Source organism: Mobula birostris, chromosome 15 (genome assembly GCF_030028105.1).
Source record: "Mobula birostris isolate sMobBir1 chromosome 15, sMobBir1.hap1, whole genome shotgun sequence".
Taxonomy (NCBI): domain Eukaryota; kingdom Metazoa; phylum Chordata; class Chondrichthyes; order Myliobatiformes; family Myliobatidae; genus Mobula; species Mobula birostris.
In genome coordinates, this window is record NC_092384.1 from 70322398 (window position 1) to 70335437 (window position 13040).

The 13040-nt window shown below is 44.0% G+C and overlaps 1 protein-coding gene across 1 annotated transcript in view; it reads right to left on the reverse strand.

Moving 5' to 3' along the window:
* Positions 1 to 2408: 2408 nt before the first annotated feature.
* vat1l (vesicle amine transport 1-like) overlaps positions 2409 to 13040 on the reverse strand; it is a 184368-nt gene continuing 173736 nt past the window's right edge. Inside the window, exon 9 of the mRNA XM_072279203.1 lies at positions 2409 to 3247. Coding sequence (XP_072135304.1) covers positions 3149 to 3247 — 99 coding nt within the window. The 3' untranslated portion in view covers positions 2409 to 3148. The remainder of the gene's footprint in view (positions 3248 to 13040) is intronic.

Sequence of the window (13040 nt, forward strand, 5' to 3'; positions counted from 1 at the left end):
ACGCTCAGTGGGGCACGCTGCAGGCACATGATGCGTTGCTGTTCGGTGGTGGCAGCTTCCTGGCTGGTTCCCCGGTCTCCGCACCACAGTGCAATGGTCGGTGCATGGGCTCATGGGGGCTGGCCGTTTCAGGGTTGCAAAGACTTTGGGCAAGCTGTGTGAATGCTTCTTTTGGCCTCGGTGCAGGCAGGCTGTGGATTTGTTCGTGCACTGCTGAAATGCTTCCATGTCCCAGAAGGGCTCGTCTAGGGTGCCAATGCATCAGTACCTGCTGGAGCATGTAGGGGTGGACATCTTAGGCCCATTCCTCTGCACTGATGTTGGGAACTGGCCATGAATTACTTCACAAAGTGTCCAAAGGTGTACGCAGTCACAGACCAGAGCACAACCACCACCCATGAGGGACTCATGGGGGAGTTCTTCTGAGGAATTCCACAGGGACCAGGGGCACAACTTCGAGGCGCAGGTGTTTGGCGAGGTCTGTAGGCGTCTGGGAGTTACCAAAACACAGACCAGTCACAAACTGTTAGGCTGGTGAAGCACAGTAACCAGTCCCTGGCTACTCAGCTTGCCATCCTCATTAGCCAGCACCTGCCACAATTGGGATCGCAGTTGTGGGCATACCGGGCAGCAGTTCAGGAGAGCTCCAGGAGCGTGCCGGCTGTGCTCACGTTCAGGCGGGAGCTGCGCACGCTGGTGGATCTGGTGCTTAGTCCGTTCCCCCCCCCCCCCACCCCCCGAGCCAGAGATTCCTTGGGAGGCTGAGTTGGAGAACAGGCTCATGATGCTTGCAGCCAGGGACAGGACTTGACTGTGGGGGACGAGTGTGGGTCTATTGCCCCATCGGAAGAAGGGACTATCCCCCAGGCTGGGAAACCACCGGAAGGGGCTGGTGGAGGTGCTCGACCGCATCTCCGATGTGGCATACTGGGTGTGGTCGCCTTCTGTTACTTAGCGAAAGAAGTGCAGAAGATCTCAGGAGAATTAGCATCGTCATTATGTGCCATGCCATATGATGTGGGCGATCATGGCCTGTCCATGACCATGATTGTTCTTGGCAAATTTTTCTGCAGAAGTGGTTTGTTATTGCCTTCTTCCGGGCAGTGTCTTTACAAGATGGGTGACCCCAGCCATTATCAATACTCTTCAGGGACTATCCGTGGTTGCACCACCTGCTCCCGTGACTTCATGTGGCCCTGATCAGGGTGGGGGGGGGGTGGTGCTAAGCGGGTGCTACACCTTGTCCAAGGATACAGGTTTGCAGAGGAAAGGAGCGGCTTACACCTCCTTTGGGAGAGACATATGTCCACCCTGCCACTCAGGAGAATATGATAGTCAAAAAAGGTGAAGAGAGCATGGGGAACAAACCTAGATAAATGGGCGGCAATTTATGCTGAGTCTGAGGAGAGGGAAGTGGAGTGGGTGTAAGGTTGATGTTCTGTCATCATACTGTTGAAAGTTCGAGATGAACAGGTTGGATGAGGCAAAGAAATGAAGGAACAGAGATGAAAACAAAAGGGAAGATGCATTAGGTATTTTATTTCAGGTTATTTGTAACATTTCCCTCTGGCAATTTCAGATAATAACTGTGTGTTTCCTACATATAAATCCTCCACATTGGCATTTTGCTTCTTTATCTCTTCTTCTAGCTCCGTCTCAGTTATGAGCAGCAAGCAGGTTATATTAACTTGAAGAAAGTACAACTAAACCACTGTTCTTTCCTGGATTGAAGATCGGATAGCAGCGGTGATACAGTACTGTGCAAAGGTTTTAGGTACATTTATATAGCTAGGGTGCCTAAGACCTTTGCACACTACTGTATTTGTCAAAGTGGAATGGAGAGCGAGTTTGTAAATCTGGCGGGAGCAAATGATGTTGGGAACGGTGAGGATGAAGCACTGCGGGAGATGTGTGGGACAGGTGGCAGAGAAGGAATGCCAGGGGTGGGTGAGGCAGCATGGCTGCAGCCACACACAGCCTTGCAGCACCGGGCAAGGGATTTGGTTCTCTCTGGTGTTTCCTGCCCTCTCACCTTGCCCTCTCTCTCTTTTCCAAACACGATTCCCCTCTCCCTGAACCCTTCCCACTCTCAGTCCACAATAGAGACCCATATCAGAATCAGGTTTATCATCACTCATGTATATAATGAAATTTGTTTTTTTGCAGCAGCAGCAGTACAGTGCAATACATGAAGTTACTAGAGTATTGTGCAAAGGTCTTAGGCACCCTAGCTACATAATAAGACTGTTGCACTGTACTGCATAAGAATACTTATGGTCTCATAGAAGGAAGAAGAACATATAAGAAATAAGAGCAGGACTGGGCCATCTGGCCTGTCTCATATAGTACTTGCCAGTCACTTAAATCACCTCTGTAGAAAATCAAGTCGTCACTTTACTAGAGTTCAATTGCTAATTATTATTTTTTATTTTTTTGTCATTTTATGTAAACAATGTTTGATAGGCACAATATAACAAAAGCACTAATGCGACAAATACAACAAATGAACAAATTTAGACCTCCATTCACGTTATTTAGGCTCTGGAGCTGACATATAGACCTGCACTGTTTTCTCTTCCTCGATAAAGCAAGTTGAGAAGCGAATTCCTGTCACGTGTACTGGTAAAAGTTGCATGTCCGGAAATATTTAGTGCTGACTTACTGAACAGTTGCTGGTCAGTGTATATAGGAATAAATACAGGCACCAATAGGTTAACAGAATCATGCACAAGAAACTAAGAAAGAGAAAAGAAAAAAAGGTACTTGAGTGTAATAATGGGGACACAATAAAGACTGGAATAAATTCACAAAGAAAGGACAATTCCCGCTTTAAAATAAGTAGAAACATAACACTATGAATTTCTTGTTCGGAGGATCTTAACACAGAATGTTGGTCGTTAATACTGCAGTGGAAAGGATATGGCACTTTAGTAATTCAGGTCACTATGATTCAGCTTGTAGCTTGGCTGATTGCAGACGAACACAAATAAGCACAGTACGACAGCATTCGTTCGCTGGCGCATCAGGGACACTTCCTCAAATCATTCCTTCCTCCAGCGACCAACTGAAAAGAAATTAAACCACTTTGGGGTTGGGGGGTGTGGGAGGGGTTTCTCTTGGCCCTGCACCGGTCACCTCGGCCCGCTCCTTACTGGATGAAGGGCATGCGCTCCTTGTTGCCGTTGTCTCCCTCGTGATCTTCCTCCTCCTCACCCGCTTCACTTGTCTCCGTGCTGTCACTTGCCATCTGGAAGCAAGAAGAAGAGATTGTTTGTCCGTGCACAGTGAATCAGAATCAGGTTTATTATCACAGACATATGTCATGAAATTATTGCTTTTGGCAGCATTTCAGCACAGTATGTAAAAACCACAATAAGAAAGTAGATAGATCAATAAATAAATAGTGCAAAAACAGTAAAATAGTGAAGCTGTGTTCATCGGTTCATGGACCATTCAGAATCTGATGGTGGAAGGGAAGAAATGGTTTCTAAAACATTGTATGTGCATTGGTTGAGTTTTCTTTTATGAAGAGAACATTTATGATCTGATGTGTTGGAATTAGAGCCAATTGGATCTTATGAAAGAAACAGGATGGGTATTCGGGGGATGTTAATCTGCAGCACTGTGGGAAAGACGAGGAACTATCTTCAATAAATTGCTCTGCTTAGGGCTAGAATGCATTCAGTAGGTTCAGTGGCTCCTTTCTGTGCAATAATAATTCTGCTCTAGCTTAAAAGGCAATGAACAGCTTCCATTCTCTTTGCTGAACCTTCAACATTCTCATTTTAACAAGAACTTGCATTTATATAGCACACTTAAGTGTGGCAGAAACACTTCAAGGTGTTGATAGAAGGGTTATCAAAGAAAGGACAATCATCGCACAACTACAGAAAGAAATGTTCGGGGAGCTGAGCAAATCTCTGTTGAAGCAGCAGGTTTTAATTAGCAACAAAGAAATAAAGATTAGTGAAGGTATTCCAAAGCTGCGGGCCCCGGGTTTTGAAGGCATGGCCGTTACTGATGGAGCGATTCAAGGAGAATCCAAAGGGCAAACCTGGGGAAGTACAAAGTGTTGGGTGGCTGAAGGAGATGGCAGAGTTAGGGACCTGTATACAAGGATGAAAATGTCAAAACCTGACACAATGCCTGACTAGAACAGAGCCGAACTCAAGGAACACAGGAGGGATGGGTGTTGGGATCCTAGTGCATGTCGGGCTGATAAGAAGAGCTGGGCCCAATAGCGTGTCCAAAACTGCATGTCGCCCACGTCAATCTATGTCAATAGATTGTCTCTAATCTAAGACTCTGGATTAAATTATTACTTCGCAGTAAATAACTTTTCTTCCTGAATCTCTACACTTCTCCAGTTCCATAACACACCTACACTTCCAGTCTTTTACTCTCTACATTGCCATCAGTCATCACTCTACCTGCCATTGCCCTGAGCTCTGGAATTCCCTCTTTCATCCTTCTGCCTCATGCTGACTCCACAGACCTGCACCTTTGACCAAGGTTTTGGTCACTGACACGTGCCTCAATGGCAGGTCTTGTCTGATCACACTCACTCAACACTCCTTGGGACATTTTAGAAGTGCAATATAAATGTGTGTTTTAAGAATAAACAGCTTTACAGCCAGCTAGTTGTGCTGGCTGTAAAAAAATAAAAAATCCCTTTAGAACAGAGATAAGGAGTATTTCTTCAGCCAGACGGTGGCAGATCTGTGAAATTCGTTGCCGCAAATAGCTGTTGAATCATTGAATATGTCTAAAGAGGAGGTTGCTAGGATCTTGATTAGTATAGACATCAGAGGTTACAGGGAGAAAGCACAAGAATGGGGGTGAGAGGGAAAATAAATCAGCCTTAACGGATGGGCAGAGCAGACTTGATAGGCTGAACAACCTGATTCTGCTCCTATGTCTTATGGTCTGATGGAACAGAGACAGATTGAGGTGAGTATGCTCAATTGAGGTATCACTGTTGGCATGGTCTGGTTAGGGCCAGCATGAGATCCTAAATAATCCCATATAGCTGGGATTAAGCTTTGGCAATAAGATGTCCAATATCTACTTCACTATAGTCCTTCCTAAGACTATACCCCATCCTTCTCACTACTTTTCTTTTTCAATGTCTAGTTCCTATGTCTGCTCAAATCGTAACTTTTTCTCTGTGAGGCTGTGCACCCAGAGATCAAACGAGAACACAACAAGCATCAACCCAGAAGCAATATACAAGCTTCTGCAGTGAAATGAAAGAAATTCTTCAATTAAATCAACCATGAAGAAATGGTGTAATTATATATTAACAATATGAAATCACTTTTGTTCTGGTTAATTCAGCTTCATTTGAATCATTGCTATTATTACAAAATAATATAAGTTTATGAATAATGAGAGGAAACTAAAGTATAAAATGCCTGAGGCTCCCATGCAAATGTTGTGAAATGAACCTTATGAGGGATAGGACATGGGACTTTGTAAAGAAAATAAACTTAAATTAAATTTGTTTGCTTGTCAGGTGTAACACTTCTCTCTCCCTTCTTAGAGAGAGAGAGACTGAAATGTTGAACTGTTGGGTGAACAATGGTCTTTGATGGACTGCAGATCAAGGTCTCTCTTTGGGGGCTTTGCTTATGCTTGCATGGTGGGTCTTGGGGGTGCTATGCTTTCTGCTGGAATGGAGGTAAGGATTGATGCTTTTGCAGCAGCTTGTGTGTGGGAGCAGAGAGGGGTCTTTGGGGTTCTTACATTTTTTCTGTCATTCATTCTTTGGGGTTTTTCTTCAGTTTCGTGGATGTCTGCTGAGAGTAAGAATTTCAGGGTTCATATTGTAACGTTGTCTGATATTAAATGGAACCATTGGGACCTTATATTTCATTTCCAATTAGTTATTCATCGGGAACAGTTATCAGGGCTAGCATTTCGTAGCTCCCTTTAGTTATATGCAGCATGGTAGACTAGCCAGGATGGTACTGACCATGATCCTGATGTCTGGTTCTGTCTGTGTGGAGTCTGCAGGTTCTGCCTGTGACCAGGTGGGTTTCCTCTGGCTGCCTCTCACACACCAAAGACTTGTGGGTTGGTGGGTTAATTAGCAGCAGTGAGTTGCCCCTCGTTTGTAGGGGAGAGGTAGAATCTGGAGGGAGTTGCTGGGAATGAGGACGGCACAGATTCCAGGTAAAATCTATGGGGAATGTAGCAGATGGATCAAAATGGCTTCCTGGGAATATGGTAAGCAGTACGACCAGCAGCATCGTTTTACTACAAAGGTTCCCAACCTTTTTTTTTACACCACGGGCTCCAACCATTAACCAATGGACCCCGGGTTGGAAACTCCTGTCCTAGAGAGTAACTGGTAGTCACCCTCAGCACTGAGAGTCTGGAGTCACACGCAGACTACACCAGTCAAGGACAGCGAATCAATCAATTGGTTTCTAACAACAACCGGATGACCCCGATGACCTTTGTTATTGACACTGAAAGGACTGATTGGCTCAGTTTATTTAATTGATTATCAAGTATCTAAGCTGCTACGGTGATATTCAAACCTACACATCAAGATCATAATTACAGCGGGCAGTACGGTAGTGTAGCGGTTAGCAAAAAGCTATTAGAGCACCAACAATGGGGGTTCAATACCACTACTGTCTGTAAAGAGTTTGTATCTTCTCCTCATGACCTCTGGGTGCTCCGGTTTCTGCCCACAGTCCAAAGACATGTGACTTAGTAGGTCAATTGGCCACATAGAACATAGAATATTACAGGCCCCTTGGCCCATGATGTTGTACAGATTTCTTAACCTACTGATCAATATAAACCTTCCTTGCTACATAGACCTCCATTTTGGAGTCATAGAGTCATTGAACACTACAGAAACAGGCTCTTTGGCCCATCTAGTCCCCTCAAAATTTTGTATGCCTCCATCAGATCTCCCCTCTGTCTTCTAAATTGTAGGGATTAAGGTCCTAACCTATTCAACTTTTATGTGTGTTGCAAGGTCCTAATCTATTCAACTTTTCCCTATAGTTTAGATCCTCCAGTCCTGGCAAAGTCCTTGTAAATTTTCTCTGCACTCTTTCAATCTTATTTACATCTTTCCCGTAGGCAGGGGACCAAAACTGCACACAATATTCCAAATTGGGCCTCACCAACGTCTTATACAATCTTAGTATAACGTGCTAACTCCTGTATCCAGTACGTTGATTTATGAAGGCCAATGGGCCAAAAGCTTCCTTTATCACCCTTTATACCTGTGACGGCACTTTCAAGGAATTACGGATCTGTATTCCTAGATCTCTCTGCTCTACCGCACTCCTCAGTGCCTACCATTCATTGTGTAAGACTTACACTGGTCAGTTCTCCCATAATGCAATACATTACACTTGTCTGCATTAAATTCCATCTGGTATTTTTCAGCCCATTTTTCCAACTGGTCCAGATCCCACTTGCAAGCGTTGATGGTTTTCCTCGCTGTCCACTACACCCCCTGTCTTAGTGACATTTGTAAACTTTGCTGCTGCAGTTTGCTCCATTATCATCCAGATCACTGATATAGATGACAAACAGCAACAGACTCTATAGCACACCACTAGTCACGGGCCTCCAGTCCGAGAGGCAACAATCTACTACCACACTCTGGTTTCTCCTGTGAAGACAATGTCTAACCCAATTTAAGACCTCATCTTGAATGCCAAAAGATTTAACTTTCTTGACCAACCTCCCATGCAGGGATCTGTAGATAACACCCACCGCCTTGTCTTCATTAACTTTCCTGGTAACTTCCGAAAAACACTATAAGATTGATTAGACACTGCCTACCACACACAAAGCCCTATCCGGACTATCCCTAATCCCTCCCTGTCTATCTAAATACTTATATATCTGGTCTCCTACAATTCCTTCCAATAACTTTCCCACTACTGATGCCAGCCTTACCTGCCTATAGATTCCTGGCTTAACTTAATAGCCTTTCTTAAAAAGAGGGACAATGTTAGCTATCTTTCAGTCCTCTGGTACCTTGCCTGTCACTCAGGATGACTTAAGTACCTCCGCTAGGGCCTCTGCAATGTCTGCACTTGCCTCCCACAAGATCCGAGGGATTACCTTGTAAGGCCCTGGGGATTTATCCACCTGAGTTGCCTCAAGACAGCAAACTCCTCCTCCTCCTCTGTAATCTAAAATCACTTCTACTCTGCCTCACTTCTATAGACTCTGTGTCCATCTCCCAAGTAAATAGAGATGAAAATAATTCATTAAAGATCTCCCCCATCACTTTTGGCTCCATTGATAGATGACCATTCTGATTTTCCAAAGGACCAATTTTGTCCCTAACTATCCTTTTGCTCTTAATATACCTGTAGGATCCCCTTATGGTTCTCCTTCACCCTCTCTCACAAAAAAAATAGGACAAACCAAAGACTAACACTGACAAGACCACATAATTATAACATATAGTTACAGCAGTGCAAAGCAATACCATAATTTGATAAAGAGCGGACCATGGGCATGGTAAAAAAAAAAAAGTTTCAAAGTTCCGATCGACTCCCGATAGTCCCCGATAGCAGGCAGCAGAAGGGAGAAACTCCCTGCCATAAACCTCCAGGTGCCGACAACTGCCAATGCGTTGGAAGCACTCGACCACAGCTGACTCTGAGTCCGTCCGAAAACTTCGAGCCTCCGACCAGCGCTCCGACACCGAACACCACCTCTGCCGAGCACTTCGACCCCACCGCGGCCGCCGAGCAACAAGCAAAGCTGAGGACTCGGGGCCTTCTCCTCCGGAGATTCTGGAACACACAGTAGCAGCGGCAACGAAAAGGCATTTCAAAAGTTTCTCCAGATGTTCCTCCGTTCTCTCATGTCTGTCTCCATCAAATCAGGATTGTGCATGGCACCCTACTTGACAGATTACAGATATCATTCACTGGAGTGGCTGCTGTGCGCTGCGTTGCGCCGCCATTTTCTCCTCCTCCTCCAGATGTATACGTTAAAATGTTTCTCGCCATTTTGAATGTTTCCTTGCTATTCTGAAGGTTTTGCAACTTGGCCCCAGAGAAACGCTGTATCTACGTATGGTTTGAATGATAATTAAACTTGATTTGATTTGATTTTGAGTAGCAATCCTAAGATCACAACACTGGAAGTCCTGTCCTTTAACTTAGCACCTTAACTACATGACCTCACATTGCAGGACCTCGTCACCCTATATCATTGGTACCAATGTGGACCATGACTTCTAGCTACCCAACCCACCCCCCAGCCACTTTAGAATGCTGTGGACTCAATCTGAGATGTCCTTGACCCTGCTACCCAGGAGGCAACACACTATCTGTGAAGCTCCCATCAATCAACCCCCTGAACCTCCCGAATATTCAGGGTTCACCTGATTTCAGCTCCAGCTCTAAATAAATAAATAGTCAGCATCAAGAGAGAAATGAATGATTGTGACCCAGATATGAATCTAATTATCACAACATGAAATTAATTAACTATCTGCATAGTGCAATACCATAAGACCATAATACCATAAAATATAGGAGCAGAATTAGGCCATTTGGCCCATTGAGTCTGCTCCGCCATTTCATCAAGGCTGATCCAATTTCCTCTCAGCCCCAATCTCCTGCCTTCTCCCCATATCCCTTCATGCACTGACCAATCAAGAATCTATCAACCTCTGCCTTAAATACACACAAACTTTGCCTCCACAGCTGTCTGTGGCAATCTCTCCTCATTTCTATTCTAAAAGGATGCCACTCTGTTCTGAGGCTGTGTCCCCTGGTCTTAGACTCTCCCACTGTAGGAAACATCTTCTCCACATCCACTCTACCAAGGCCTTTAACCATTTGATAGGTTTCAATAGGACACCCCTCATTCTTCTGAATTTCGGTGAATACAGGCCCAGAGCCATCAAACACTCTTCGTATGATAAAACCATTCAATCCTGGTATTATTTTTGTGAACCTCCTTTGAACTCTCTACAGTTTCAGCACATCTTTTCTAAGATAAGCATCCCAAAACTACTCACAATACTCCAAGTGAGGCCTCACCTGTGCTTTATAAAGTCTCAACATTACACCCTTGCTTTTATAGTTTAGTCCTTTCAAAATAAGTACTAACATTGCATTTACCTTCCTCACTACAGACCTCAACTTGTAAATTAACTTTTATGGAATCCAGAGCACGGACTCCCAAATCCTCTTGCACATCGTTTTTTTGTATTTTCTCTCCATTTAGAAAATAGTCAGCCCTTTCATTTCTTCTCCCAAAGTGCATGACCATACACTTTCCAACACTGTATTCCATCTGCCATTTCTTTGCCAATTCTCCTAATCTGTCTAAGTCCTTCTGTAGCCTCTCTACTTCCTCAAAACTCCCTGTCCCTCCACCTATCTTCATATCGTCTGTAAACTTTGCAACAAAGCCATCAATTCCATCACCAAATCATTGACATATAATGTAAAAAGAATTGGTCCTAACACAGACCACTGTGGAACATCACTAGTCACTGGGTGCTGACCAAAAAATGCTCCCTTTATTCCCACTCTTTGCCACCTGCCAATCAGCCACTGCTTTATCCATACTAGAATCTCTCTTGTATCACCATGGGCTCCTAGCTTGTTGAGCAGCCTCATGTGTAGCACCTTGTCAAAGGCCTTCTGAAAATCCTAGTACACAACATCAACTGAATCTCCTTCGTTTATGCTGCTTGTTATTTCTTCAAAGAATTCCAACTGATTTGTCAGGCAAGATTTCCCTTAAGGAAATCGTGCTGATTTGCCCCTATTTTTTCATGTGCCTCCAAGTACCCTGAGACCACATTCTTAATAATGGACTCCAACATCTTTCCAACCACTGAGGTCAGCCTAAGTGACTATAGTTTCCTTTCTTCTGCCTCTATCCCTTCTTGAAGAGTGGACTGACATTTGCAATTTTCCAGTCTTCCAGAACCATTCCAGAATCTAGCGATTCTTGAAAGATCATTACTAATGCCCCCACGAACTCTTCAGCCACCTGGGGTGTACACCATCTGGTCCAGGTGACTTACCTACCTTTCGAATTTTCGATTTTCCCTATCCTTCTCTCTAGTTATGGTAATTTCACACATTTCACGCCTTCTGACTCCTAGAACTTCAGTGAAGACTGACGCAAAATACTTATTCACACTGTCCATCATTTTGTTTCCCTCATTACTACCTCTCCAGCATCATTTCCCAGTGGTCTGATATCCATTCTTGCCTCTCTTTTACACTAATGTATCTGCAGAAACTTTTTGTATCCTCTTTAATATTACTGGTTAGCTTTTTTTCTAATTCCATCCTTACCTTCTTAATGATTGTTTTTGTTGATTTCTGTTCATTATTAAAAGTTTCCCAATCTTCTAACTTTCCACTAATTTTTGTTCTATTATATGTCCTCTCTTTGGCTTTTATGGTAGCTTTGACTTCTCTTGTTAGCCATGGTTGTGCTATCTTCTTCCTCTTTGGGATGTACATACCCTGTGCCTTCAGAATTGCTTCCAGAAATTCAAAACTATTGTTGTTCTGCCATCATCCCTGCCAGTGTTCTTTTCCAATCAATTCTGGCTAATCCTCTCTCATGTCTCTGTAATTACCTTTACTCCACTGTATATACTGACACATCTGACTTAGCTTCTCATTCTCAAATTGCAGGGCAAAGTCGATCACGTTATGATCACTTTACTCCAAGGGTTTTTTTTTACCTTAAGCTCTCCAATCAATTCTGGTTCATTGCACAACACCCAATCCAGAATAGCTGATCCCCTAGTGGGCTCAACCATGAGCAGCTCTAAAAAGCAATCTCATAGGCACTCTAGAAATTCCCCTTCCAGCACCAACTTGATTTTCCCAATCTACCTGCATATTGAAGTCCCCCATGACTATTGTAACTTTGCCCTTTTGGCATACATGTTCCATCTTCCATTGCAATTTGTGGGCCACATCCTTACTACTGTTTGGGGGTTCGTATATAACTTTCATCAGGATCATTTTACCCTTGTAGTTTGTTACTTCTATCCACAGTGATTCAACACTTTCTGACCCTATGTTGCCTCTTTCTAATGATTTCATTTCATTTTTTATCAACAGAGCAACACTGCTCCATCTGCCTTCCTGCCTGTCCTTTTGATACAATGTGTATCCTTGGACTTTGAGCTCCCAGCTATAATCTTCTTTCAGCCATGATTCAGTGATGCCTACAACATCATACCTGCCAATCTGCAACTGTGCTGCAAGTTCATCTACCTTATTCCACGTACTGCACGCATTCAAATATAACACTTTCAGTCCTGTATTCTTCCTTTAAATTTTGTCCGCCTTTTACATTGCAACTCATCTTATTGACTGCAATTTTGCCCTGTCAACAGCCTCTCCTCACTGAACATTGCCTCTGTTTTTAAACCAGTTGCCTCATCTTCAGCACTATTATCTGCCTTTCCTACGATACCTCTTGAATTGAAATATAGGCAACTCAGGAGACTAATCGCACCATGCACAACCTTTTGACTTCTAACTTTGAAGTCTTATGAACACCTGCCTCCACAAATTCTCCACTAACTCTTCTGGCACCTTGGTTCCCATCCCCCTGCAAGCCTAGTTTAAACCCCGCCATGCAGCAATAACAAACCTTCCCGCTAGGATATTAGACCCCTCCAGTTCAGGTGCAAACCTTCCCTTTTGTAATGGTCCCACCTTTCCTGGAAGAGAGCCCAATGATCCAAAAATCTTATGCCTTCCCTCCTACACCAACTCTTTAGCCATGTATTAAACTGTATAAACTTCCTAGTTCTAGCCTCACTACCATGTGGCATGGGTAGCAATCCTGAGATCACAGCACGGGAGATCCTGTCCTTTAACTTAGCACCTAACTCCCTGAACTGCTTATGCAGAGCCTCGTGCTTTGTCCTACCCATGACATTGATACCTATGACTTCTGGCTGTACACCCTCCCACTTAATAGTGCTGAGGACTCGATTTGAGATACCCCAGACCCTGGCACCTAGGAGGCAACATGCCATCTGGGAATCT